Genomic DNA, 25,352 nt, shown 5'->3' with positions numbered 1-25,352 from the left:
TTATCCTTACATTCAGTTGACCATTTCTTCATTTGATTCCCTTGCTCACCACGGACAGTTCCTGCTGAGCTCTGTCTCTCCTGTGTCTGGCATCAAGTAGAACACAAATATGTCTTTGAGTAAATGGATGATTCTGTGATAGCCGTTGCTCTTATTTCTGCAAGCTTTGTGAGGATAGTGTGGGGGTCAAAGAGCCCATGCCAGTGTAGGGAAGATGGGTCAGGAGCAGAGGTGTGCTTGAGCCCGCTTGCACCAGGGAGTCACTTGTCAGCATGTCTTCCCAACACCATGATCAGCGATCGTGTGTTTGTGGCTTGACATTGGACTTGGTGAGATTATTTATACCGTGAAGTTGGAAAACACTGCAAATCAATGCTTCCCCTCCCTTCAAGAGCTGGTTGTCAAACACTTACCAACACAGCACTGACTTAGGGCAATGAAAACATGTAGAAACAAGCCTATGTAGAACAAGACCAGTGGTAAGTGAAAGAAAAAGTTGTAGTTGGAGGAACGTATCACTCTAGAGTTGTGGTGTTCAGAGACAGGGTTTTAAGTTACCCCAGATTTTTCCCCAGATTTGAGAGGACTTGGTATCCAGAGGCCCTGGATTAGGGAAAGGAGCTGAACCTTCAATACCAGCTCCAGCTAGCAAAAGTGAAGGACAGCAGGGGGCACCTGGATTTGAACCAGGGACCTCTTGATCTGCAGTCAAATGCTCTACCCCTGAGCTATACCCCCTGATGTAAGTAGAGGCCTTAGTACTGCCTTTTATCTGTGTCGCCATGCCCAACATTCCTATAAATTTTTGCCACAAGATGTTCACCAGGCTGGGCCTGCTCAAAGCTGCCAAACCAGCCTCACTATAATTTTACTCCCTTGATGCAAAACAAGCAACAGGTTCCCCTCCCTGTAACCACCTCCCTGCTCTTTCTGGAAAAGCACAGACCCTGGTATTCATGGCAGGAGAGGCCTTCAGGGTCACTGGTCTATGCCCTTCACAGTGGGCGTCTGAACACGGAGATTCAGGATTTCTGGTCTGCCCAAGCACACACAGCTCCTTACAGATAAACTCAGGACCTGAATCCACTTGTCCTGACTTTGGGTTCAGGACCTTATAACTAAGCCAGTGAGTCTCTTATCTTCCTCTTTTCCCTATCCTCTATCAGTCAAAAAATGGAAAGGCTACAGAGGAGGAGCGTTTTACTAGATTAATGATGAGTTGGGACCATCAGGGGAACTAGAGTGTGGGCTTAGCAGAGACACAGTGCCATGCAACCGAAGGACCACAGGGAAAAGCTAACGGGGACACCAGATTTGACCCTGGGCACGCTGCACCCTTCAGGCCAGTCCTCAGATTTCCTGTGCTCAAGAAGTATCTTGGGAGCTTGTCAAACATGCAGATGTGATGTGGGGTTAGGAACAAGCTTCTTATTGAGGGTCTGGGGGATCCCACTTTGAGAAACACCTGTCACAGATCCATATCGGCTCTCTTGCATGCCACTTGCAGGAAGCCTTAGGTACTGAACCCCCAGGAAGGGAGGGGTTAGGAATTCTAGCACCTGCCCCAGGGTCAGACTGAGCTGGTGGGCAGAGGCAGAATGAACACCAAGGACCACAATCAGATTGCTCATCCTCTGAACTCTGCTCTAGACACATGGTTCTTAATTGTAGGGTGCGTCAAAATCACTTGGAGGACTTGTTAAAACAGGGATGTCTGGGCTGGGAAATTCTCCGGTAACGCTGATGCTGGGAGTCTGGGGCCATGCTTTCAGAACTGCTGCTCTAGGTCCACACATCTGCGACCAGGCCCTTTCACACTCACAGCCACACCCAGGGCACCTGTTCACCCTTGCCTCATCTGTGTGTTTACTGAGCGCTGGTGCCTCCACTCCACCAAAGACCCATAACCTGAAACCCCCCACTGTTTCCTCCCATTGCCTGCTGGGAGACCCTTGGAGGGTTTTCTTTGTCCTGGATTACCTCTCTTCCCAGTTTACCATTCAGGAAACTAAATCTAAAGAAGCTTTTGCCAATATGGGGAAAACTCATTCAAGGGAGCCAAGGAGATTCAGCTGTTCTGTCCGAAGCAGCCCGATTCAAGCTAAAGATCTCAGTCTGCCTCAGAAAAATTCAGCCCAGGGGGTTGTATTATTACACGTATATTGCAGATGAGGAATCAGAGATTGGCCCCACAAAGGCAAGTAGCTCAGGAGAGAAGGCGGCTCCAGATATTCCAGGGGAGTCATCCTTCAGCTTTACATTTCCTTGTTTCTCTTTGGCTTCATCTCCCTTCTTTCTCCTTAATTCATTGAGGTTCTGATCCAGTTAATGCTCTTAGGTTAGACACATCTGAAATGTCTTTCTTTTGTCCTCTTGCTTGAGTGTCCATTTACCTGGGTTCAGAATTATAGATTGAGTTTACAGCCATAACACCCTAAATGCACCTGACCTTGTCAGAATTCTAGATTGGAAGTTATTTTTCTTTATACCTAAAAAATGTATTTTATAATGCTATAAACTATCAGTAAAGACAACTTTATTATTCAATTACTCTTCTCACCAAAGTATCAAGTTTTAAAAAATTTTGAAATGCATGCATGGTTCATGGTTCTGGCCACACAGCTACTTAATTTTAGTTATTAGTGCCTATATTTTCACTTATACAATTTTAAAAAATAACATTTTCCTAATTATGATAAATAATAATAAAGTGCTGTACTCAGTATATCAGCAAATCTGGAAAACTCAGCAGTGGCCACAAGAGTAGAAAGGTCAGTTTTCATTCCAATCCCAAAGGAAGGCAATGCTGAATAATGCTCAAATGACCATACAGTTGTGCTCATTTCACATGAAAGCAAGGTAATACTCAAAATCCTTCAAACCAGACTTCAGCAGTACATGAACCAAGGCCTTCCAGATGTTGAAGCTGGATTTAGAAAAGAAACCAAAGATCAAATTGCCAACATGCATTGGATCATAGAAAAAGCAAGAGAATTCCAGAAGAACATCTACCTCCGCTTCACTGATACTCTAAAGCCTTTGACTGTGTGGATCACAACAAACTGTGGAAAATTCTTAAAGAGATGGGAATACCAGACCAACTTACCTGTCTCCTGAGAAACCTGTATTCAGGTCAAGAAACAACAGAGTGAAAAAACTGGCTTAAAACTCAACATTCCTAAAAACTAAGATTGTAGCATCCAGTCCCATCACTTCATGATACACAGATGGGGAAAAAGTGGAAACAGTGACAGACTTTATCTCCTTGGGCTCCAAAATCACTGCAGATCGTGATTGAAGCCACAACATTAAAAGACACTTGGTCCTTGGAAGGAAAGCTATGATAAACCTCGATAGCATATTAAAAAGCAGAACATCGCGTTGCCAACAAAGGTCTGTATAGCTGAAGCTGTGGTTTCTTCAGCAGTCATGTCTGGATGTGAGAGTCGGACCACAGAAGGCTGAGTGCCAAAGAATTAATGGTTTTTAATTGTGATTGCTGGAGAAGACTCTTGAGAGTTGCTTGGACTACAAGGAGATTAAACCAGTGAACCCTAAAGGAAATCAACCCTGAATATTCATTGAAAGGACTGATGCTGAAGCTGAAGCTCCAATACTTTGCCACCTGATGCAAAGAGCTGACTCACTGGAAAAGACCTTGATGCTTAGAAAGATTGAGGAGAGGAGGAGAAGACACAGAGGATGAGATGGTTGGGTGGCATCACTGACTCACTAGACATGAGTTTGAGCATACTTGAGGAGATGGTGAAGGACAGGGAAACCTGGTGTGCTGCAATCCGTGTGGTCACAAAAAGTTGGACACAGCTTAGCAACTGAACAACAACGATAATAAAGCAGTAAAAAGGTATAAACCCACAGGACAAAAAGTATATGGATGAGATAATTAGTTTCACATGGAAGAAAAAAACAAAACAGCTGACATAGTCTGTAGAGAAATCATCCAAGAAGTATTTTGTGGGAGGCTCAGGGGAGGTTGGAGACCAGAGGGCATTACTGAGGGATGCTGTTCTACAGGTTCCCACTGGCTCTCGGAGAATGGATGGTGATTGCCGTCAACTGCATACCTGGGTGTTATGACATAGTGAATTGGTGCTAGTCCAGAACCTAGAATGGCCTGGGGGTATAGCTCAGGGGTAGAGCATTTGACTGCAGATCAAGAGGTCCCCGGTTCAAATCCGGGTGCCCCCTGCTGATTTTCTTTCCATCTGGAGACTACACACGTGGTCACTGTAGATTAGATCTCAGTACCACCAACCTTCACCTCCACCCCCAACCCTGCTTGTTGGGAGGCTTTTTAAATTAGGCTACTTTCCTCCAGGGGGGCTTAGCAAACTGAACATGGAAGGAGTAAGGAGAGGAGAGGAAAGGTAGGAAAGGTCATCTTCTGACTCAGGAAATGGTTGGAAGTTTTCCTCATCCAGCGTTAGAGGCTTTGTCTTGACCTTAAGAGCTGTGTGTGTTTGGTCAGCTCTTCCAATTGTTATTTATATTATTATTTCTCTTTTCAAGTAGTTAGGAAGGTCCAAGGAGCCAACTGAATTAGCAGCTGTGTTCTGCAGACTCGGGACGAATCCGAATACTTTTATTTGAAAAACAACACATTCTCTGCTCTTCCTACGCGACAGCACTATCTACCCGATCAGACACATTTGGGGAGAGATGACACTGGATGATTCTCAAGCGCATTTTGCCTGAACATGGGCTTTCCAGGTGGTGCAAGTGATAAAAGAACCTGCCTGCCAATGCAGGAGACTAAGAAATGAAGGTTCAATCCCTGGGACGGAAAGATCCCCTGGAGGAGGGCATGGCAACCCACTCCAGTGTTCTTGCTTGGAGAATCCCACGGACAGAGGAGCCTGGCGGGCTATAGTCCATGAGGTCGCAAAGAGTCAGACACGACTGAAACGACTTAGCATGCACATATGATTATCAAAGCCAGTGCCCTCTACAGGGCCAGAAGCAAGGAGGGAGAGGGTGGGAAGAAGACCTGGTGGGAAAGTCATGCTTCTGCCATGGGGCAGACCCCCAGGTTCTGGAAGCCACAAACATCTGGGTGACTGGCTGTGCTATGGGTGGAAAGATGCTTTTTAGATAATAATGGCTCAGAGTTAGATCATTTAAACACAGATCACAAGGTCTCTGATTCATAATCCAAATAACCCTGCTGCTGTCACTTTAAAAAATTAATAGACTTTATTTTTCAGAGTAGTTTTAATTTTACAGAAAAACTCAGCAGAAAGTGCAGAGAGCTCCCCTCCATCCCCTCACCTCAGCTGCCCCCTCCCAGGTGCCCCATTATTAAATTTTATATCAGTGTTGTTGTTGTTGTCCAGTTGTCCAGTCATGCCTCTTTGCGACACCATGGACTGCAGCACGCCAGCTTCCCTGTCCATCACCATCTCCTGGAACTTGCTCAAACTCATGTCCATTGAGTTGGTGATGCCATCCAACCATCTCATCTTCTGTGGTCCCCTTCTCCTCCTGCCTTCAGTCTTTCCCAGCATCAGGGTCTTTTCCAATGAATCAGGTCTTCACAGCAGGTGGCCAAAGTATTGGAGCTTCAGTGTCAGTCCTTCCAATAAATATTCAGGACTGATTTCCTTCAGGATTGACTGTTTTGATTTCCTTGCAGTCCAAGGGACTCTCAAGAGTCTTCTCCAACACCACAGTTTGAAAGCATCAATTCTTCTGTGCTCAGCCTTCTTTATGGTCCAACTCTCACATCTGTACATGACTACTGGAAAAACACAGCTTTGACTAGATGGACCTTTGTTGGCAAAGTAATGTCTCTGCTTTTTAATATGCTGTCTCAGTTTGTCATAGCTTTTCCTCCAAGGAGCAAGAGTCTTTTAATTTCATGGCTGCAGTCACCATCTGCAGTGATTTTGGAACCCAAGAAAAGAAAGTCTGTGACTGTTTCCAGTGTTTTCCCATCCGTTTGCCATGAAGTGATAATCTTTGTTTTCTGAATGTTGAGTTTTAAGCCAGCTTTTTCACTCTCCTCTTTCACCCTCATCAAGAGGCTCTTTAGTTCCTCTTCGCTTTCTGCCATAAGGGTGGTGTCATCTTCCTATTTGAGGTTGTTGATATTTCTGCGGGCAATCTTGATTCCAGCTTGTGCTTCATCCATTCTGGCATTTCACATGATATACTCCACATATAAGTTAAATAAGGATGGTGACAATATACAGCCTTGACTTACTCCTTTCCCAGTTTGAAACCAGTTGGTTGTTCCCTGTCCAGTTTGAAACCAGTTGGTTGTTCCCTGTCCAGTTCTAAGTGTTGCTTCTTGACCTGCATACAGATTTCTCAGGAGGCAGGTAAGGTGGTCTGGTATTCCCATCTCTTGAAGAATTTTCCAGGTTGTTGTGATCCATACAGTCAAAGGCTTTGGTGTAGTTAGTAAAGCACAAATAGATGTTTTTCTGGAACTCTCTTGCTTTTTCTATGATCCAACAGATGTTGGCAATTTGATCTCTGGTTCCTCTGTGTGGGGGTGATGGTGGTGAGATCAGACAGTGCCATCTCTACTACTGGTCTTCGAAACATTGTTAAGAAAGTTTGGAGAAAATATCTGCAGTGCATATATCCAGAATATATAATGAACTGAGCCAAATATAAATATATAAAGAATTCAACAGTAAGACAAACCCAATGTTTTAAAGTAGGCAAAGAATTTGCAACCACACTTCACAAAAGAAGACGGATAAATGGCAAATAAGCACCTGAAAATGTAATCACCATTATTATTCACCTGGAAATTCAAATGACTAAAATGAAAAGGGCTGACAATAAAGTGCTGATGAGGATTTGGAGGCAATTTGAACATTGTTCCTAGGAATATAAAATGGCACAAACACTTTGGAGAATAGTTTGGCAGTTTCTTACAGAGTTAAGCATGATTTGCCATAGACCCCACCATGGTCACTCCTATCTTACCAAAGATAAATGAAAACCTCTACCCTCACAAAGACAGGTCTATTCATAGCAGTTTTATTTGTGATATCCTAAAATTGAAAAGAATCCAAGTCTTCAAAAGGGTAAATGGGTAAACAAATTATGCTACATTCATATAAAGGAATTCTACTCAGCAATAAAAATGAATGCGTTCCTGATTCATACATCAGCATGGCTGAATCCCGGAAACATTGTGTTAAGCCTAAGAGGCTATACATAAAAACTGCATAGTCTGTAGTGCCATCTTTATGAAGCAGCTGGGAATGTAAACCCAGTCTTTCATGACAGATGGCATATTAGCTCTTACCTGGGGCACAGGGTGGAAGGTTCATTGGGAAAAGGTGAAGTGCTTTATTACTTTATTATTACTGGATGTATGTGTGGATAGAAATATCCTGTACTCTGATTGCGAAGGTGGTTCTGCAGGTGAACAAATTTGTCAAAATCCACTGCAATGCACACTTAAAATTGGGACATTGATTGGATCCAAATCATACCTTTAAAAACCAGAAATGTATTCCTGCAGGGAGAGACTATTAGTATAGAATAAAAATGCATTAGAATATGGAGCCTAGGAATAGATCCCTATGCCTATGGGAGTGAAAGAAGGCGGAGGTAGGGGGCAGAAGTAATCAGTGAGGAAGCAATACACACTGCAGGAGGATCAGCTCTCTAAATGGAAAAAAGGTCAGATGAACTCCCCGTCTGAAATCATGCACAAAAGTCAAGTTCAGGTGGGTTAAAAGCCCCGGGGTGTAAGGGACCTTGGGGATCGGCCAGTGGAAAAGGAAGACTTGGTCGCCATCGGCCCAAAGCTCATGCCAGCGCTTTTTCCAAGACCATAGAGTTAAACTAGCACGATTATAAACAAGCAAACAAGTCCCTCCCCGACCCCTCCAAACTAGCACCGTTAAACTAGAGCAAAGTCTATCTGGGCAGAGCAATGAGCGACTTCCGGCGGAGGAGCCGGCGGGACCCCACCGTTTCCGGCCGGGGCCCGCCGCGCCTGCGCACTCCCTGCTGACGGCTGGCAGGAGGAACGTAGGAGCCTCCGGACGTGGGTGGGCCCGGAGGATCCCTTGGGCTGTCGCTTCCGGAAGTCCACCCCGGAACCTGGACTCCTCCCCCTTGGCTGTGCTGGGCCCTGGGCGCCTCCTGGTAGGTCCAGCTGCTGCGCTGCGCGAGGGGGTGGGAGGCGGCGCCCTGCTCCCAGCTGCAGGGCCGCGGCCGGTGCCGGTGGAGCGGCGCCGGCGTCCCGTCTCCGTCGGTCCTGCCGGCGGGCCTGACTCTCGGCAGTAGGTAAGCCGGAGAGCGGGCGTGGCGGTCCCTGGATTCCAGGGGCTGAGGCGGCTTGTCCTGACCTCGGCCCAGCGGGCGGCCTGATCTCCCCCGTCTTCAGAGCCCGCTCTGGACAGAGGGCTCATGTCCATCAGTCAGTCTATGCCTGGAACTGTCGCTCGATACCTTGATGCGAAGAACTAACTCGTTGGAAAAGACCCTGATGCTGGGAAAGATTGAGGGCGGGAGGAGAAGGGGACGACAGAGGATGAGATGGCTGGATGGCATCACTGCCTCGATGGACATGAGAAGGGGACGACAGAGGATGAGATGGCTGGATGGCATCACTGCCTCGATGGACAGAGATTCCTGGCGTGCTGCAGTCCATGGGGTCCCAAATAGTCGGACACGACTGAGAGACTGAACTGACATGAACCGAACATCACTAATCCTTCACAAGCCAGTGAGGCAGGTGCTGTTCTCCGTGTTGTGTAGACGGGAAACCGAGGCTCAGTAGCGGGAGGAACACACAGCTCTTCGCCCACAGGCAGGATTTAAGCCCCCATAGACTGGCTCTGGAACTTCATGCTCTCAATCCACTATGGAGAGCAGCCTCCCAGAAAAGAGCCAAGTGTGTGTAGTTTAAAACACCTCATTTTGTGTCACTTTTTGCATATGATGAAATCTAATGATGCATGTTTGTTTCAAGCCTCTCCTTTAGGGTTTGCGTGTAACCAAGTGTGCACTTGGGACCAAAGCCGGAAATGTACGGTGGTTTGCTCTAGGCTTTTACATCCATGTGTTCCTCTAGTCCCATCCTCTTCTTCACCATCTTTCATCTCCTCCTAGCTTGAGTGGGCAGGGGAATGAGAAGCCCGGGACTTGAAGGCTCATCCAGTGCTTTGAAGTCCCCTGCAGGTCTGGCAGGGATGGGCTGGCACCACCCCCTCCCACCCTCCACCCGCCCAGTGCACAGGCTGACAGAGGTGGGGGCTGGTGACTGAGCAGGGTGAAGACGTCTCTCTGGCATAGGTCCTGAATGCCCAAGGTAGGCTGAGTTGCAAACAAGGCACTGGGGTGAGGCAGGCCTAGGAAAAATAGAAAAGTGGCCCCTTTCCTTCTGGGCTTGCGCGTGGGAAAAGGCCTGGTAAGAGTTGTTGTTCAGGTGCTAAGGCATGTCTGACTCTTTTTGACCCCATGACTGTAACCCAACAGGCTCCTCTGTCCGTGGGATTGTCCAGGCAGGAATACTGGAGTGGGTTGTCATTTCCTTCTCCAGGGGATCTTGCTGACCCAGGGACTGAACCCACATCTCCTGCCTGGGCAGGTGGATGCTTTACCCCTGAGCCACCTGGGAAGCCACTGGTAAAGGTGGTGAGGAAACCTCTGATCCGTGGAGCCAGCGCCTGTGTTAAGTGCCGAGGCCTCGCCTGCCTCAGGCTCAGCCAGCAGGTTGCTGTTTCTCTGAGTATATGGCTTCCCCTTGGGAGTCTGTAGGGTCCTGGACATAAACTGCCTGGGTCCTTCCCCTTACCCTCAAGGACTTGCCTGCCACCACAGCATCCTTCTTTGCTGTGTTGGGGTGGGGAGGGGGGAAAGATAGATTCTTTCTTGTCTCTGAGGATAACCCCTTCCACCTCCCCCCGCCCCACGCACCTGTGCCTTGAGCCCCTCACCTTCCGGAGGCCCCTGCCACCAGTCCTCACTATCTTCCCACTGCACCTTTGCTCTGTCTTGAGATGGAGCTAAGCCTTTCCCCTCCTAAACCTTTGACACTGTAAGCGCTTGCACCCCCTGCTCCTCACTGCATAGCCGGGGGCTCCAGCCACTTCATCCCACTGAAGTGACCCTGTCTGTCCTTTCTGGAAGGGCTTCCCTTGGCCCTCCCTAACATCACTTAGGTGTTTCTCTGCCCTCTGCCCGTCGGGCACCTTTGGAGACTGCTCCTCCTCTACCCTCCCCATAGTGTGTTGCCTGGGCAACCACCCTCCCCTCTCTTCTCCTGCCAGTGTTTTCCCTCCGTTTCTATGGGGACTTTTCCATGGATCTTCATCTTTAGCTCAGTACCTGTCACGTCTACTCCTGAAGACTTGTTGCAGGAGAACCTTAAAATCGCCACATCTGTAACTGATCTGGGTTAGTGGGGAGGACCACTGGGGAGGCCCTGTGTGTCCCCTCCTCCTCCACGCAGCGGCCCAAGCATACCTGCCCCCCGCATGGCTCTCCAAACTGTCCCTTCACCTGCAGTCCCGCCACCATCACCTGCTCCTCCTCCCCCCTGCCCCCCATTCGCTTCTCAGGGCCAGGCCTGCCTCTATGGGGTCTCCCCCCACCCCCCAGCTCAGCCCCAGACTGTCCATCTTGTCATCATCCTTGAAGGTGTGTGTGTCAGCTGTTATGAGACGTGTCACAAACAACCTCTCACTAATAACCAAAGTCCTGGAGTTTGTGGATGACTTTCTTTTTAAATTTCACACTTTGGATTCGTGTAGACTCAAGGCCGGCTTTCCGCAGCTCTCATCCTGCTGTGCTTCGGTGGAGAGAAAGGGGCGCTTTACTGTGGGTGCCACCGGGTTCCTGATGCGCCCAGGGCTCTGTCCAGAGACAGGGTTCCTCAAGCAGTAGCCCCTGGGGAGCCACCCTCCGGAGACAGCACTAAACTCCAGTGTCATAGACTCGGTGTGCCTATTGGGCAGCCTGCCTGGGCTCTGCAGTGCTCGCCCCGCTTGCTTTGCTGTTCCCAAGTTGTCTTGTCATCCTGAGCCCCGTGTGCCAGCTGACAGTTCCTCTCCTGTGTGTGTATGTTTAGGGCACATTGCTGGCTCACAGTAGATACTGATGAAGTTTTGTTAAATAGTCAAGTGGATCAAAGGTGTTCGCAGAATACAGACAGACTGGTGGGACGAGGCTGGTCGGGGATGGATCAGGATTGGTGCCCTGGGGTCCACTTGGGCCCTCAGGTGAAGGCGTTGGGGTGTGCCCTGGGCTGCAGCCTGACTCACAGGTGTTATGCTTTTCTCTGCCCCCATCTGTGAGTGCAGGCGGGACCAGTACCCTGCTCTGCGGGCCCAAGAGCGACGGAACTGGCAGACCGCTCTGGTCCTCTGCTGTGCCACGGAGCGTTATGTTTCTGCTCTGGGTTTCCTTTTCTTCAGTCAAAATAAGAGCAGAGGTGAGTCCGTTTTGGTTCTGACATCTAGAGCCCTTCTTCTGGACCACGACAGCATCTGGCCCTTCATCTGTGCCTCGACTGGGCCCCTCCGCAGCATCCCCTCCAGTGGGCTCCAGGCGCCCGGTGTGGGTGGTGGCTGACTCGGTTGTCGAGTGATGGGCTGGGGCAGTTTCCTCTTGGTACTCCTGAGGCCTCTCCCGCTGGACAGGGCTCCTTGGTGTCGAGCCGTCCACCCGCTTTCACGGCCGAACCTCCCTTGAGCTGCCCAGCAAGCTCGTCACCAGTGAAGGCCATCCTGCCATCCCTGATGGCCCTTCTGAACGTTTCACATTACTGAGTCAGAACGTCCTGGCTTAAATCTCCTCGGTTAGCCTGCGTCTCGTCCTGGGCTGGAGGAATGTGCATACCTCCTCCTTAGGTGCCCCGGGGCGGATCCGCCATCCTCCTCTGAACCCTCTCTTTCCCAGGAGACACATCCTCGCTTGCTGGCCTTTCACGTTCCCTCTCATTTTCTTTTCTCCTTTCTGCATATTTCGTCCCTGACTTCTTCGTGCCTCTTTTCTTTTGAGAGCAGCCCTGAATTTGATCTCATCTCCAGGAAAATCAATGTGGGGGGTGCAGAGGGGTTGAGGACAGTGCCTGGGTGTGGGTTCTGAGCGTCTGGGTGAACCGGAGTCTGTGCCCTGGTTTGAGCTGACTGCAGGCAGAGTGGGCAAGGGGCAGCCCGCGAGGGGGTCGTGAGCCAGGCAGGGTTGGGGGATGCAGCACTCGCTTGCTCGGTGGTGTGGAGGGGCCCAGTTGGTGGGAGGGCGTGGTAGGAGAGATGAGGAAATGCCATTAAGGGGCAGGCAGAGGACGAGGGAGCAGGGCAGAGGCTGGGAAGGAGTCTCCAGTGACAGGAAGCCAAGGAGACCGTGCTGTCCAAAGCCGAGAGGATGGGGTGAGTGGGGCTGGTGCAGAGGAGTCGGGGTCACCGGGGGCCTTGGGGTCGGTGGGGGACAGTGCCAGGGAGTGGTGGGGGCCGGACCCAGAGCAGAGCGGGCTCTGAGGGGAGGAGATGCTGGAGGCTTGAGTCGCCAGCGTCAGGAGCTGCCCCGTCCTTTGTGCCCTGACGGAGCTTGGGAACCCTCAGGCTGCCTCGCTCCGCAGGACCGAGTGATGCCCCTGCTTTCCTGGGCCCCGTGGGTGCCCTGGACGCTGAGCCCGGACCCCTCTGCTCCCATGGCCTCGCTGACAGTGTGGGCACCCATGGCTCTCCCTGGGAAGCCTGCCCGGCGCCTTGGAGCCCTACATCGTGGTGAGGTCAGCCCCCTGGGGTCCCACAGCCCCGAGGTGCCCCTGTACAGCCCGCACTGGGGCTCTCCTCTTCCTGTCGTGTGAGTGAGAGTTTCATTCACGTCTGCCTCTCCCGCCAGCCTGGGGGCCCACCTGCATGCAGGGACCTTGCCTACTGTATACTGTATCCAGCACACAGAAACGTTGTCAAGTGCCTACTAGGTTCTGGATAAACACTGGAAAAAAAAAGAAACAGCATTAGCTTGGCAAAGAAAATGGACACAGACACCACTCAGGTGCTGAGGGCCGCGGTTCCGCTGGGTCCGGAAGAGTGAATGTCAGGCCTCCCTCGCCAAGGAGGGTGGGGTCTGGAGAGCTCTGTCCTGGGATTAATCTTTGGTGGTCACAACTCCTCAGGTCTTCTGGCGCTCCCTTCTCCCCACCTCTGGCCTCACGTCCCCCCGCAATGGTGCCCATGGTAGAGAGCCCACTAGACGAGAGCCATCCTCTTCCGCTTGCCTTCCAGCCCAGGCCCATGTTCTCACTGCCCCAAGCTCCCAGGCATGTCAGAAGTAGAAAAAGCCAGAAAGCCCCGCAAGAAGCAGACGTCAGGATCCGTGGGACAAGAGCCCCCTGATGTGTGCTGACTCCTCCAGGACTAGACCCGTGACCCCACCCGCCATTCTGGCTCTTCCCGGCTCCAAGTTCAATGCCAGAGCTACTAACGCCTCTTGTGGACTCGGCCAGGGTGCCAGGCAGCACCTCCAGAGACTGAGGTCAAGCTTGAGTTTGCAGACGTAGAGGAGAAGGCCAGCAGTGGCCCCCGGAAGAACAGAAGCTCCAGTGCCCAGAAGATGGTTGGGAGGGACCCTTCCCAGCAGAGGAAGAGAACCCGCCCCCTGCCCAGCAGCCTGTGGGTCCCCGCGCCTGACCAGGCTTTCCGGGAGGGGCAGGAGGGAGGTCTCCTGGGCCTCGGTGTCCTCAGTGAGGACACGGGCCCACTGCCTGGGGAGGCCTGGGCCTGGCTCGGCTGCCCCCTCTGCAGATTGTCATGCCCACCCTGAAGGAGAGACTCCGGGCCCCATGGCCTCCTGTCCAGGAGTGCCCTGTGCAGCGGGGGGAGAAGGTGTGCAGGTGTAAGGCCCCAGACGGTATGAGGCGGAGGACCCAATGCTCAGCCCTGGCCAGGCCGGACAGGCTGGAGGCAGGCCAGCCCAGCGAGGGTGAGGAGGCGAGGTCGGCCGGCATCCTTATACCCCATCTGGCCAGAGAGGCACGTCACCTCAAGAAGCGGAAGAAGAGACACTTGCTTCCTGGTGGGGGGGAGTGGCCGCATGGCCCCGAAACTGCTGTGCCTGCAGAAGCTGGGGAGAACCATGCAGGCTGAGGCCAAGGGCTGGGCACCCAGGCTGTTCCCGGGTTAGTGGCCCTCGCCCGACGTGAGGTGCTTCTTTACTGTCAACTTGCAGGAATGTCCGCTGGGTCACCCACACCCCATGCCAGTTGAGCGTCAGGCCTGGCGAAGTGAAGGGTCAGCCCCAATGCTCACATCTGCCCCATCACTTGGCAGGGAAGCACAGGGCTGGAGGCGGGAGGCCCCGGGGGACAGTGGGGAGGGCCGCCCGAGAAGCAGCAGAAGGGCCTGGCCTTGGTGGGCCAGCCGCCACATCCCTGTGGGCTGCCGTCACCACGCCAGCACCTGATGCCTCGCCTCTGGAAGATAGAGATGGATAGATGATTCCGCGTGGGCCTCCCCAACCTGCTCCCCTCCCCCAGAGATGACCCTGCTGCTCCCCTGACGGTGGTCGGGCAGGACCCAGGTGGCATGTATGCCCCCCAAGCAGCCCCAGGCCTGGGCCTGGAACCAGAGCACCGCGGAGCTCCTCTGTAGCCCAGCCCTGGAGCTCTCCTTTGGTCTCCACCCTTTCAGGAGGTTCGTGGCGCCGGGGGACCCTTGCTACCGCCTCCGGCCTTCCTCTCCCACAAAGCAGAGCCCCTGCTCCACGAGGCAATGGCAGAGCAGGTGAGGGGCCGAGGGCGTCCGAGTCTACCTCACCGTCTCCGTGGCAGCCAGTCCGAGGACGTGGACTCCGTGGGCGTCACTGCCCACCGGGGGGCCGGCAGGGGGCGTGGGGGAGCCCGAGGAGGCAGGTGGTGCTCGGGGTCCGCGGCCTGCCCCTGGGCGGCGATCCGGAGGACAGGCTGCGGGGACAGCTCGGCCTGTGGCTCTCGGACCCGTCTCCCCTCGCCCGGGCTTCCTGGTGAGAAACTTCCACGGACCAGAGGGTGTCCGCGCATCGCCGGCTGGAGTGGCTGGTGGCGCAGCAGCGGCAGCCACGCGAGTTTACGAGAAGCAGCGGCTGGGCAAGGCGGGGGCCACCCTGTCTCGGGGCCGCCCTGTCTCCAGGCCACCGCCTGAAGCCTGACCGGCAGCCTGGTCCTGTGCCCACGGCTCTTTCGGATGGCGGCCGCGGAGGCGCATGCCGCCCAGGCCGCGTTCCACCCGGTGCCGCCCCCAGCTGCGCTACCGCATGTCTCCTTGGAGCGGAGTGCAGGCACTTCGAGGAACGGAGCGCCCGGGAGATGGGTGCGGCTGTGAGGCCGGCCGAGGGCCTGGACCCTGCAGCTCTCCACGGACCAACAGCTTACCGAGCTCTTCCACCGCGAGGACCCTGCTAGACCCCCGGTTCAAGGGCAGGATCGAGACCATCCTCCCCGAGGGGGTGAACACGGACCACTGGAAGCAGGCTCTCGTGTACAAGGTGAAGGAGCTCATGCTGTCTGAATAGCCCGTGCCACCCTCCCCTTCCCTGCAGGGCCCCAAGGCTGGACGGGTGGAGGCCACCCTGAGCAACAAAGGCGCTAGGAGCCCCAGGGCAGAAGGGAAGGGCCCGGGGGAGCCAGTGCAGAGAGGCCGGCCCCCCCTCCTCTGGGTCCTCGCTACTGGGCCAGAGCGAGAAGAGCCTATTGGAGTGGCTGGAGAGTGTGGGGTTGCTGGCCTCTGCGTGGAGCGATGCCTCCCTCTCGACGGAGAGCCACCTGGCTAGCTTCATCATCAAGAAGCACCCGTGTGAGAATGAGACAGTGAGTGCCCAGGAGGACCCCTTGGCTTACTGGAAGAAGCGGCGGGACATCTGGCCAGCCCTGGCGAGACTGGCCACCACCTATCTGTCCTGTCCTTCTCCTGCCGACAAGCACCTCCTTGGCAAGCATCTTTGCCTCCCTGGGCAGCCCCACCATCATAGAGTATGACTCCCTGCTCCTGGTGGAGACAGTTAAGCATCTTCTTTTGAAGACCAACCTGGAGCATTTCTCCAGCCAGACGCCCCCCCACCCCTCATTTCTCCCCCGCCCCCCACGGAGACCTGGCCGAGGAGGGGCAGAGCTGGGAGTCTGAGCGCTCAGAAGCCCCAGAAAGCTGCCCCGGGGGATGGCTACCTAGATAAGAGAAGTGGGCAGAGCGCCCTGTCCTAGGATGGCCAAACTCTGAAGCCTCTTTGAGAAGAATGAGGACGGTTTCTCAGTTCTGGCCAGGTTGCCAGTTTTGTTTTCAGGGAGAAGCCGTTTTCCATCTGCCCACTGCTTGTGTTACTGCCAGTGGTGTGTTGTGTGGAAAGGTGGGCCGTGTTCCTCGGTGACTCGAGCCATCCCACCTGGTGTACAGCTGTGGTGCCCCTTTAAAGCGTTGGCGGGGAGGGAGGGCCCACACGCAGGGCCTGTGTTGGCTGTGACGGCCCTGGAGGCCGGCTTTCTCAGAGGGCCCGGGGCTGGGGAGGCGGGGGTGCTGCGGGCACTGAGGGGAATGCCCTCAGCCACCCTTCTTGGCAAAGGAAAGAGCCCCAAAGATACAGCAGCCACCTCAAGAGGGACGTGCCCATGCACCCGCCGGTCTCCTTCGGCTCCATCCGTTCCAGGGCATCCTGGGTGCCAGAGCCCTGGGGGGCTGGACTGCCCAGCTCCTGCAGGCAGGCATGTGGTGGAGCAGACCTGAGACTCCTCTCACAGCCGTTCCCACCTGTAGTCTGTTTCCAGGCTGCTGGGAACCTCAGGGTTTCTTGTTTGTACAGTGACAGTGGTCTCAGGAAGCCAGGAAGGGCATATGTTCTGGTACCCACTGGCCAGAGTTCCTTTAGGGCCGGGCGCAGGCCCTGGGGGCTTGTGAGTCCCAGTGCTGGTGGGATTGGGTGGGAGAAGGTGAAAGGGTGAGGCTTGGAGGGCCTGTCTGTCCCACGAGCCGTGAATCCAGCTCTTCTGAGGTGCTGGGAGCCGGGCTCTGAGGAGGGAAGGTGGTGGAGGCTGGGAGGCAGCAGGCTAACCTGCACTTTGGCACCGGCCATGGGGGCGAGCCCCGGAAACGTGTCCCCTCTTTCCCGCCGAGTCACTGTGGCTAGTTCACTGCAGGACATTCAGAAGTTACTGAGAATGGTAGGCAGCAGGAGAAATTCATGGTAATCGTTTTTGCTCAGCAGTCTCTGTGAACTCTTTACCTTGAGATTGTAACCCTCGGTACTGGTCAGTCTGCTGTGTGCTCATTTGAGCAGGGTCATGTGGCTCCTTCTTGAAGAAAACCTTGAGTGGCTTGTGTTCAGTGTTTGCAACAGCGTGAGCTGGAGTCACCTCCACTCTCTGCTCAGGTGGCGTCTTCTCCCCTGCTGCTGGAAGGCATGTGTGCGGGGGTGGGGGGTGGGCTGTCCTGGGGGCCACGTATTATTGGTCGGTGCCGCCATCCCTTGGTCAGCTCTCAGGAGAGGCACTCTTTGGTGTGGCGTCACCCCCTGCGGCTTCTCCACATTCCTGGAGAAGGGAAACCTGGACTGGAGCAGCAGGGGGTGTGCAAGGAGGCGGGCGGAAGGCAGGGGTGAGAGCCTTGAGGGTCCTGAGCTCGGGGGCTCGGGCTCTGGAGCAGCCGTGCCCCACCAGGGGCAGTTTGGTCCCCCAGATGTTTGGATGGTCGCGGCTTGTGGGTGGGTCACTCCTGTCCTCTCGTGGGTGGGAGATGGGCACATGGCAGAGGCAACACCTTGCTCCTGGGCGGCGCCCGGACCCCGTCTGCCTGGACTCAAGCCGGCCTCCTGAGGCTGGCACCATCAGCACCCCACCCCTCATCCTTTCTGCACCCACATGCCTGAGATGGACCTGGGCGTCTGGTCACATGGCCAGCTCCGAGGCCGCGTCCTCCCTCTCTGTGGCTCCCTGGCTGCCGTGGGGGCCTGGCCTCTGGCTCCTGCATTTATGGCAGGACTCCAGTGCCCTTCATGTGCCCCCCGCCCTGTGGGCCAGATCAGGTTTAACCTGATGCGGCGGTGACCCCGTCGCCACGCTCCTTACAAGCAAACCCTAGCAGACGCTTCTGCAGAGTGAGCCAGGCTTCTCATCAGGTACCTCCGTGCTTTGGGATAGAAACTTTGCTAGAAATGAAGGCGGAGCTGGGCCGCTGAAGATTAAAGATGTGGGACCCCCTTCTTAGAGGTGGGGTGGGGGTGGGATGTGTTGGCAGCCCCCACAGCTTCCTAGGGGGTGTGGGAGGAGCTCTGGGTCTGGTTTCCTTGGTGGGGATAAGTGGCATTGCTATGGAGACACAGCCTGGGAGCCTGACCACGGCCCTGGAGACCCGGGCTTTGTAAACAGCAGGAGTGAATGACCCCGTGGTTCTCCCCGGGCACCACCCTGTCTGGCCTGCGCCTGGCTGGTCTGCAGGTTGGGGAGCTGCCACTTGGAACAGAGGTCTCTGGTGGTTTTCCTCTCTGCCTGAACCCTGACCCCTCTGTGCTCCTCTGGCATGGCAGCCGCCCCTCCCCCTGGGCCGCCTCCCTTGGGCTCTGGGCTTTCGGTGGCCCCTGGGTCACTGCCCGTCCCAAGGCCACTGGCGGCCTGGAAGTCCCCTCCCTCCCCTTTTCCGGAGACAGCATTGGGGCCACCCTGCCCCTGCCTTCAGGACGGCTTCCCGGACTATTCTGCCTTCCCTCCCCAGCCCCTCTTTGCCTACTTGGGAAACGGCGTCATGTTTGTGGCTGGAACCATGCTCTCTGGCTTATGGGAAGGGACATTCTGTTGAGGCCAGAGTGAAGCGCTGGTCTTGTCGGGCAGGGGTCAGGGGAGCAAAGGCATGGGGCCTGGCGGTGCTGCCACTCACTCCGTCAACCCCAGCTTCCTCGTCTAGGACTGAAGGCTGGGCGCTCAGCCCCCACAGCTGCCACCAGGGTGGACCATGGAACCCTGAACCCATTTTGAGTTCATTGCTGATGTTGAAAAAAATCGAGTCGAGAACACCTTGGAGGGAATAAGGCAAGGCTCATGTGCTCTCAGCTGTGTCTGCAAAAGCAGGGCACTCCCAGGAAGGAAGCAAAGGAGATTGGTGACTCTGGGGGCCTGTGTCTATTCAAAAATAGATTGAAAGGGTTTGAGAAGAAACGTCTCAATTTGTGATACGAGCAGTTACCGAAAAAGGAAAGGAATGAGATTGTGCACACTGGGGCCGTGGAGGGGTTGTAACGTCGGGCCTGAACTTCATCTGGGACCCCCTCAGGTGGGGGCCTTTGCTTGGCCAGTTCCTGCTGTGGGGTCTTGGCCCTCCTGCGCCTTGGGCTGGAGTCCTCCGGTCCTGCTGGGCAGCTAACCCTGGCGGCAGGGGACTGGTGGTCACGGACGCGTCCCCTGCTGCAGGTCTGTGGTGCTCAGAGGCCCACTCACTGTTCGATTGTCTCTCCTTAGGGACCTGCTGGCCCTCGAGTGAGGGTGTAGGAGACGCGTCCAACCCTGGCCCAGGCCGAGTGGAGGGGGCGACCCGTGTGGTGAGCAGCCCGCTGACCACCAGCGGCATCTACATCGCAGCTGCCTGACCCCCGGCCCCCCAGACCCACTTGGTCTCATGGAGCCTCGGGGCGAGAAGTCGGGAGAGGCTGACGGGGTGCACGTGACGCCCCAGCTGCTCAAGGCGCGCTCGGGCGAGTTCGCCTTGGAGTCCATCTTGCTGCTCAAGCTGCGGGGCCTGGGACTGGTGGGCCTGGGCTGCCTGGGGGACTGCCTGGGCCTCGAGTGGCTGGACCTGTCTGGCAACGCGCTCACCCAGCTGGGACCGCTGGCCTCCCTGCGGCAGCTGGCCGTGCTCAACGTGGCTGACAACCGGCTGACGAGCCTGGAGCCCCTGGCCGCTTGCGAGAACCTGCAGCGTCTTAATGCCGCGGGCAACCTGCTGGCTGGGCCCGCGCAGCTGCAGTGCCTGGCGGGGCTACGGGGTCTGGAGCGCCTTCGGCTCCGAGACCCCTTGGCACGGCTCAGCAACCCGCTGTGCACCAGCCCCTGCTACTGGGCCTCAGTGCGCGAGCTGCTGCCTGGCCTGAAAGTCCTCGATGGCGAGCGCGTGAGCGGGCGCGGCAGCGACTTCTACCAGCTGTGCCGGGACCTCGACAGCTCCTTGAGCCCTGACCCTGGCGCCCCTGGCCCCCGGCCTGCGGAGGCCCAGCCCTGGGTGGAGCCTGGCTACTGGGAGGCCTGGCCCCCGCGCAGCAGCTCCATCCTGGAGGAGGCCTGCCGCCAGTTCCAGGACACACTGCAGGAGTGCCACGACCTGGACCGCCAGGCCCGGGACAGCCTGGCCCAGGCCGCGCGAGCGCTCAGCCCCGCGGGCGCCGCTGCCACCTCCTTCGTCTTCTGAAGGCGCCCTGGGGCCCTCGGTGGCTTCCCTGCTTGTCTGGACGGTTTTGTCCCACTGCTTGTTGCCCTTCAAGGAAAACTCCCCACGCATCCGTCAGAGTTGTACCTCCCTTGGGCCCTCCCCAAGCAGCCGGCTCAGCCTGATGCTGTCCTGCCACCACCTAGCAAAGCGCCTGGGAGGAGGTCCCTGGCCCCTTCCGCGGCTACAGCTGCTGCCTGTCCTGGCTCCATGAGCCTGAGACTTGGAGGAAGAAAGCGGCTTGGTCCTAAGGCTGCAGCTGGGTGAGGCAGGAAAGGCCAGCCTCCTGCCCTGCCCGCTCTGGGAGAGGCTGTGGCTGAGCTCACCAGCGGCAGCTGGCCATGGAAGCTGCATTTACCCACCTCCCTGGTTCTGCTGTGTCCGTCACTCCTGGGTCTCTCTGGAACCTCCACTGTCCCCATTCCCACCCATGCTCATCCCTATTAAATTGTTTTAATTAGTATCAGTACATGTGGGCGTGCTTGGTTTTCCCAAGAGGGAGCACTTGAAAGCAAGCCTGGGTCCTCCACCCCCACCCCCACCTCTGGTCTCCCCTGGGCAAGGAGGAGGCGTCTGTGGCTTTCTGGGTGTCCAGGCGGCTGGGTCCTGCCCCCCCCCCCCGCCCCCCACCTCAGGGCTTTGCTTCCTCCCTGTGAGGCCGGAGCACCAGGGCCTTTGCTCACACACAGGCTACCCTGCAGCCAAGCTGGGGGAGGGAGGGAATTTGAGGGAACGTGAGAACTCAGCTGAGCGCAGCTTTATTAGCTCAGGGGTCAGGGGGTGGCCCCTCCCCGGCTCAGAGGAGGGAGGCAGGCTTTCACTGGCGACCTCCCTTCCTTCCAGGAAGCTGGGTGACTTCTAGAGGAAGAGAAACAGGCCAGGCGTGAGGGAGGCGGTCTTTGCAGGCTCCCAGCCCCTGTTCCCCTGCCTCCCGCAGCCCAGCTCCAGCGCCCTCTCAGTCCTCTCGTCCCCCTCCCTCCTGGCCGGCCGCCTACCCGCCAGGCCTTAGCTCAGGGGGACAAGGCTTTGATGAAGGCGAACTGTCCGGGAAGGTAGTAGCTGTGGGGGTCCTCGCCGAAGCGCTCCACCCTGCTGCACTGGGCGTCCTGGGCGTTGTCCAGCTCCTGCCAGCACAGGGCCACTCGGGCCGCCCCGTTCCAGCCAGCGCCTATTGCCCCCATCCTCCCTCCCAGGGAGTGTCTGGGCCGAGCCCAGAGCCCCTCCTCGCCACCCCCAAACCTCTTTATCCAGGCCACTCCCAAGGCCCAGTCTCTCCCCACCTTACCAGCCCCCTCCTCACCCGTTGAACCTGTGTCTGTATGGGACAGTGCACCATCCGACCTAAGACTTGATCCTTTGAGTCCAGCTTGATGCAGGCCAGGCATTTCCGCTTTCTCTGGGGAGCGGGCGTGGAGGCCAGAGAGGAAAGGGGTGAAGGGAGGCGTGCAGCCCTGTGAGGGCGGAACCTAGGGCCAGCCTGCAGTGGGGCCTGTTCCTTTGGCAGGCCAGCTGGGTCCAGGCGCAGCCTAGCTCTGGCCTGGGAATTTTCAAGTCGGAACTATCCTGCAGTTTTCAAACTGTGTGTGTGTGTGTGTGTGTCTGTCTGTAGGCGGCACTTAGTTTTCAAACTGTGTGTATGTCTGTGTGTCTGGCTGTGTCTGACACAGGCAGGTTCTCCCCACCTGGCTTCCACTGCGCTGCCATCTGTTACATTTATTTGTATGTTCTGTTTTCTTGCAAGATTTGAATTGAACACAGGGATCCTGGTGTAAAAGTCCAGAAAAGCACTAGTCTAATCCAGCACTCCTCAGCAGAGGGAGGTGACTGAAGCCTTGACGAGCCAGCGCAGGAACAGGACTGGGGGTTGGCCGAAGTGGTTGTGCTCCGAGCCCAGGGATCACCCCCATGGCAGTGACTTGGCCCCGAAGGTGGCTGATGATAGTCAAGCCCTCTTAGGAGTCAGCCCAGGCCGAGCCATCGTCCCCTTGAAAACTCATGAGAAATGGGAAGTTCACTAGGCCTAAGGTGGGGACCACGGCGTCCTTCCGCCAGTGACCTGAAGCCTGAGTGGACCAGCTCTGGAACCTGTGTGTCCATCTCCCTGCCTGTTGCGGCCCCCTCAGCCCACCCACAGCCATCACCGCCACGGGTGCAGGCAGGCAGGCCGGTCAGAGCCAGGGAGGCTGCCCCGCCCCAGGGTCTCCAACCTCAGGATTCTTCAACTGTGAAGTCCACTGCCCACTCCTGCGCCCACTCCTGCCCCGAGCACGCGCCCTGCCGTCAGCTCACCCCATTGGGCTTGACCTTGCAGTCTGCTTTCCTCCAGTCCTTCTTCCGACAGCTCGTCTGCTGGAGCTTGAACTCCAGCCTCACAAACTGCCCGGCCGGGAAGAGCTGCCAACAGACGAGAGAGGCCCGCGGCCCAGCTGAGCAGGTGCTGGTGTGACCTGTCCCTGCTTCCCAGCAGCACACCCTGGGGCAGGGGCAGGCGGCTGGGCCAGCGGAGAGCGGGGCGTCTTGCTGGGGCCCAAGCATCGGTGCACCTGCTCTCGGTGGGGGGCACATTCTGGTCTCCTGATCCCCATCCCGCCCTCCCCTCGCTGGGCTGGCGCTTACCGTGTCTGAGGCATTGTCCACGCTGGTCACCTGGAAGGCCCACTGCACGGGCGGATGCTTGTGGAACTCCTCCAGGGCCACCTGCAGGCCCCGGTGCTGGGCTGCCGTGAGCTCTGCCCTGCCCAAGCCCATGGAGCCCAGCCCCAGGGCCAGTGGGAGCAGCAGCTGCCACATGGCTTCACCTCTGTCTCCCGGACCCTGCAGAGGACTGTGCGTCGGTCTGGAGGAGGAGCCACCGGCTCCTGGGCCCCGTGTCTCGGGGCCGCGTCTGGTGGGCTCCGGGCAGAGGTGGGGGGACGCAGAGTAGCCCTGCAGACCCCGTCCCCAGCCCCCTGTGTTCCCCTGGCCCGTCCCTCTCCTCCCACCCGGCCCCACTGTTTCCAAGGCCGGCCCAGGTTGGCCCTGTCTGAGGTGGGTGCTGGGTCCGCTCCAGTCCTTGGGCCAGCAGCTGGGGAGCAGGGCCTGCTCCAGCTCTCTCTACGGGCCTCCCCCATCCACACCATCCGGGGCCCAAAACGGGGTGGGAGGGGAGGAATGGAGGCTGGCTGGAGGCTGAATATTTTGGGGAGGACATAAACATGTGGGAGGGGCCCAGGGCGGGTGGGCTTTAGGAGCCCACTTAACCCTCTCTGTGCTGAAAGAGCCCGTTGCCATGGCCCCACCACCTCCGCACTGCCCCCAGAAAATGGGGGTCCCTCCTCCACCCCGCCTCCTCTGCCTTCTTAGGCAGTCTCCCTCCCTTGCCTAGTTCTTTTCTGGAGCCTTCCTCTCCCAGCCAGCCAACCCCGCACCTCAATCCGCGTGACTGGGGTGGGGGGCGCCTGAGGGCCGGACCCTCCCCGAGAACTCTGTCCCAGAGCAGCCTCCCGAGGACCAGAAAGCCCCAGGTGTGGAGACCCAGGCCCCGCCGGGCAAAGGTGCCAAGCCGTCGCCTCGAAGACAGGACAGGGCTCGCGGAGCAGCCGACAAACGCCGGCCTCCGGAGCTTCGCCCTTTACCCGCCCCGCGCTCCCTCCCTACTCCTCTCCCGCGCCTCGGGGTCTCCCCCCCTCCCCTCCTCTCCCTCGGGGTCACCCCTCCTCTCCCTCGGGGTCTCCCCCCCTCCCCTCCTCTCCCTCGGGGTCTCCCCTCCTCCCCTCCTTTCCATCGGGGTCTCCCCTCCTTTCCCTTGGGGTCTCCCCCCCTCCCCTCCTCTCCCTGGGGTCTCCCCTCCTCTCCCTCGGGGTCTCCCTTCCTCTCCCTCGGGGTCTCCCCCCCCCTCCCCTCCTCTCCCTCGGGGTCTCCCCTCCTCCCCTCCTCTCCCTCGGGTCTCCCCTCCTTTCCCTCGGGGTCTCCCCCCCTCCCCTCCTCTCCCTCGGGGTCTCCCCTCCTCTCCCTCGGGGTCTCCCTTCCTCTCCCTCGGGGTCTCCCCCCCTCCCCTCCTCTCCCTCGGGTCTCCCCTCCTCCCCTCCTCTCCCTCGGGGTCTCCCCCCTCCCCTCCTCTCCCTCGGGGTCTCCCCTCCTCTCCCTCGGGTCTCCCCCCCCCCCTCCCCCCTCCCCTCCTCTCCCTCGGGGTCTCCCCTCCTCTCCCTCGGGGTCTCCCCTCCTCTCCCTCGGGGTCTCCCCTCCTCTCCCTCGGGGTCTCCCCCACCCCCTCCTCTCCCTCGGGGTCTCCCCCCTCCCCTCCTCTCCCTCGGGGTCTCCCCTCCTCTCCCTCGGGGTCTCCCCCCTCCCCTCCTCTCCCTCGGGGTCTCCCCGCCTCCCCTCCTCTCCCGCGCCTAGGGGTCTCTCCTCCTCACCTCCTCTCCCGCGCCTCGGGGTCTCCCCTGCGGTCCCGGCCTCTTCCCGGCACCCGTCAGGCTCCCCCCGCGGCGCGCCCGTCTCCTCCCACCTCCTCCTGGGCCCCCTCCAGCGCCCCGCGGCTCCTCCCCGCCCGCCCGCCGGGACCGGCCTTGGCCGACGGCCCTCCCGGGATTCCCCTCCTCATCCCCGCCCTGCGCTGTCCGGCCCTGCCCTCCCGTCCCCTCCCGTCCCCTCCCGTCCCCTCCCGCTGGCCCAGCGGGCCGCCCCAGCCCTGGCGCTGCCCTGCCCCCAGGAACAGGGCGACCCCTTCCCCTCAGGCCCCTCCAGGCAGTCCCCAAGACACTCACTCCAGAAAATTCTTCCCAGAAATCCAGACTTCCTCAAACCCCAGGAGACCTCGACGAGTCATTTGAACCGTCCCCCTGCACCTTGGAAACACACTGAAAAGGAGGGTGTCTCCAACACCAGCAAACACATCAGGCGTGAAGGATCACGTCCCATCTGTGGTGGCAATGGGCTCCCAGGGTCTCCCGTGTGGGTGAAGGGCGGCATGGTGGGGTTCCGAAGGCTGCTGTGGGG

General features: G+C 57.3%; 3 protein-coding genes and 2 non-coding genes across 22 annotated transcripts in view; 3 read left to right on the top strand and 2 right to left on the bottom strand.

Moving 5' to 3' along the window:
• Positions 1-20,846, top strand: part of LRRC61 (leucine rich repeat containing 61) — a 33,939-nt gene extending 13,093 nt beyond the window's left edge. Inside the window, exons 1-4 of one of the 9 annotated variants that reach the window (XM_018046791.1) lie at positions 7,998-8,136; positions 11,298-11,428; positions 14,634-14,726; positions 19,415-20,844. In XM_018046791.1, coding sequence (XP_017902280.1) covers positions 19,572-20,357 — 786 coding nt within the window. In that variant the 5' untranslated portion in view covers positions 7,998-8,136; positions 11,298-11,428; positions 14,634-14,726; positions 19,415-19,571 and the 3' untranslated portion in view covers positions 20,358-20,844. Of the gene's footprint in view, positions 1-7,997; positions 8,278-8,595; positions 8,729-11,297; positions 11,429-13,229; positions 14,727-19,414 lie in introns of those variants that run through there. The other 8 variants (XM_018046790.1, XM_018046787.1, XM_018046789.1 and 5 more) reach the window with 8 other exon arrangements.
• TRNAC-GCA lies at positions 667-738 on the bottom strand. Its single transcript has one exon. It is a non-coding gene; the product is annotated as a tRNA-Cys (tRNA).
• Positions 4,138-4,209, top strand: TRNAC-GCA. Its single transcript has one exon. It is a non-coding gene; the product is annotated as a tRNA-Cys (tRNA).
• Positions 14,733-19,418, top strand: ZBED6CL (ZBED6 C-terminal like). The gene is given in 5 exon segments (XM_018047476.1): positions 14,733-15,252; positions 15,255-15,319; positions 15,321-15,370; positions 15,372-15,465; positions 15,557-19,418. Coding segments are annotated over 5 exon segments (696 nt in total). The 5' UTR covers positions 14,733-15,164; the 3' UTR covers positions 15,956-19,418.
• On the bottom strand, positions 21,115-24,897 carry RARRES2 (retinoic acid receptor responder 2). 10 transcript variants are annotated; one of them, XM_018046621.1, is made up of 6 exons: positions 24,770-24,896; positions 22,992-23,189; positions 22,665-22,769; positions 21,661-21,771; positions 21,371-21,499; positions 21,115-21,233 (listed from the first exon to the last, which is right to left on the bottom strand). In XM_018046621.1, the coding sequence occupies exons 2-5, from the start codon at positions 23,163-23,165 to the stop codon at positions 21,386-21,388; spliced, it is 504 nt and encodes a 167-aa protein (XP_017902110.1). In that variant the 5' UTR covers positions 23,166-23,189; positions 24,770-24,896; the 3' UTR covers positions 21,115-21,233; positions 21,371-21,385. The 10 variants fall into 10 exon arrangements, with proteins under 10 accessions (XP_017902110.1, XP_017902114.1, XP_017902107.1 ...); XM_018046625.1 differs by having other exon boundaries at positions 21,371-21,496; positions 21,676-21,771; XM_018046618.1 differs by having other exon boundaries at positions 21,118-21,233; positions 21,371-21,516; positions 21,676-21,771; positions 24,770-24,897.

The sequence above is a fragment of the Capra hircus genome, chromosome 4 (assembly GCF_001704415.2).
Source record: "Capra hircus breed San Clemente chromosome 4, ASM170441v1, whole genome shotgun sequence".
Taxonomy (NCBI): Eukaryota; Metazoa; Chordata; class Mammalia; order Artiodactyla; family Bovidae; genus Capra; species Capra hircus.
This window is presented reverse-complemented; position numbering and strand designations above follow the sequence as displayed.